The following is a 2,555-nucleotide window of genomic DNA, read 5'->3' as shown; positions in this document are numbered from 1 at the left end:
GGGAGAGTTTCACGTGAGGTGCTGTGTGTGGGGAAGGCAGGAAGACTTTGTCCTGAGGTGCTGGGCTGAGCTGGGTCACGTGGGGGCAAGGGAGAGCGCGGGCAAGATGAGTCACTCTCCTCCAACAATGGAGCTTCCTCCTCACACTTTCCTCCCCACGTGGTGAAATCCTTTGCCTCCCCAGTCACCCCTCAACCGCAGGACTACCTTCCTCCTCCCTTTCCTCCTCATTGTCATGACGTGCAAGACAACAATGTGCAGGTGGCCTCCTACCACATGTTGCCCTAGTGTAACCCACATACCTGGATTTTCTAGGTGAGGGAATTTCATCACCACTACTACCTTCCTCCTCAGGCTGGATGTAGTCCTTATCATGCACGCTGTCATCCTTCAAATCGCTTTCCCCAGTGTAGGGAACCCTAAGGCGGTCCTGAATCTCCTCGTCTGAGACACCGCGGCGAGACATCACTGCACTGTATGACTGACACAAGCAGAGTGAGGGAGAGTGAGCATGAGGCGGGAACGCGTGGGTGTATGGGCCAGGCCGCCTGAGAGCAGATACAGGAAGGGTTGCCCTACAAGCACACCAATTCTTGCATGCCTAGCTTGAAAATTGTGGTCACTATGAATTTTTGAAATCGAGACCGTTTTAAAACAACACTGGCACTGAGCGCGCAATTACGTCAGACATTTTAAAACAGCACTGGCACGGGGCGGATTAATGAATTAAAGTGTCAGATGACATCAACTGAGTCAACCGTTTACCATATTCAGCACACTAGAAGCTCTTCCCACCACAATGATTTAATAGGTGTTTGGTGAGACTGCTTCTCTGACCAAACTGTTTACCACATTCATCACACTTGAAATTCTTCACTCCTGAATGAATTAATAGGTGTTGAGTGAGACTACCTTTAAGTGCAAATAGTTTACCACATTCATCACACTTGAAATTCTTCACTCCTGAGTGAATTAATAGGTGACGAGTGAGATTACTTTTATCTGCAAATAGTTTACCACATTCATCACACTTGAAATTCTTCACTCGTGAATGAATTGATAGGTGTTTGTTGAAAGCACTCTTCTGTGTAAATCGTTTACCACATTCATCACACTTGAAATTCTTCACTCCTGAATGAATTAATAGGTGCTGATGGAGATTACCTTTATGCGCAAATAGTTTACCACAATCATCACACTTGAAATTCTTCACTCCTGAATGAATTAATAGGTGTTGAGTGAGATCACACTTCTGTGTAAATCGTTTACCACATTCATCACACTTGAAATTCTTCACTCCTGAGTGAATTAATAGGTGACGAGTGAGTTTACTTTTATCTGCAAATAGTTTACCACATTCATCACACTTGAAATTCTTCACTCCTGAATGAACTGATAGGTGTTTGTTGAAATCACCCTTCTGTGTAAATCGTTTACCACATTCATCACACTTGAAATTCTTCACTCCTGAATGAATTAATAGGTGCTGAAGGAGATTACCTTTAAGTGCAAATAGTTTACCACATTCATCACACTTGAAATTCTTCACTCCTGAATGAATTAATAGGTGTTGAGTGAGATTACACTTCTGTGTAAATCGTTTACCACATTCATCACACTTGAAATTCTTCACTCCTGAATGAATTAATAGGTGTTGAGTGAGACGAGCCTTCTGTGTAAACTGTTTACCACATTCATCACACTTGAAATTCTTCACTCCTGAATGAAGTAATAGGTGTTGAGTGAGACCAGTCTTCTGTGTAAACTGTTTACCACATTCATCACACTTGAAATTCTTCACTCCTGAATGAATTAATAGGTGTTGAGTGAGATGAGCCTTCTGTGTAAACTGTTTACCACATTCATCACACTTGAAATTCTTCACTCCTGAATGAATTAATAGGTGTTGAGTGAGATGAGCCTTCTGTGTAAACTGTTTACCACATTCATCATACTTGAAATTCTTCACTCCTGAATGAATTAATAGGTGTTTGTTGAAATCACCCTTCTGTGTAAATCGTTTACCACATTCATCACACTTGAAATTCATCACTCCTGAATGAATTAATAGGTGATGATTGAGATGACTCTTCTGTGTAAACTGTTTACCACATTCATCACACTTAAAATTCTTCACTCCTGAATGAACAACAGCATGTTGGATAAGACGGCTCTTAAAAGGAAATGTTTTATCACACTCTAAACATCTGAACTGCTTAACTTGAGCTGAGGACACTGTGTCCAGGACAGTCTCATTGTCACTGAGGAACATTTTGTCACCCACCTCACACTCTGACTCTACATCTGATTCTTCCTTTACCACCTCCAGTATTTTGTCATTCACCTCACATTCTAAATTTACATTTGGTTCTTCCTTTACCATCTCCAGTACTTTGTCATCCACCTCACATTCTAAATTTACATCTGGTTCTTCCTTTATCACCTCCAATATTATGTCATCCACCTCACATTCTAAATTTACATCTGTTTCTTCCTTTACCTCCTCCATTATTCTGTTACGCAATTCACACTGTAACTTTAGACCGGGTTCTTCC

General features: G+C 41.4%; 1 protein-coding gene across 1 annotated transcript; it reads right to left on the bottom strand.

Annotated features, from left to right (window-relative positions):
- Positions 1-778: 778 nt before the first annotated feature.
- Positions 779-2,272, bottom strand: LOC145410564 (uncharacterized). Its single transcript, XM_080280682.1, has 2 exons — positions 1,507-2,272; positions 779-1,338 (listed from the first exon to the last, which is right to left on the bottom strand). Exons 1-2 carry the CDS (start codon positions 2,270-2,272, stop codon positions 779-781), a joined length of 1,326 nt encoding a protein of 441 aa, XP_080136808.1.
- Positions 2,273-2,555: the final 283 nt, after the last annotated feature.

This window comes from Coenobita brevimanus, chromosome 86 (assembly GCF_032717465.1).
Source record: "Coenobita brevimanus isolate Jiangsu-jjx chromosome 86, ASM3271746v2, whole genome shotgun sequence".
Taxonomy (NCBI): domain Eukaryota; kingdom Metazoa; phylum Arthropoda; class Malacostraca; order Decapoda; family Coenobitidae; genus Coenobita; species Coenobita brevimanus.
Note: the sequence above shows the minus strand (reverse complement) of the source record. Positions and strands in the feature narration are given on the sequence as shown.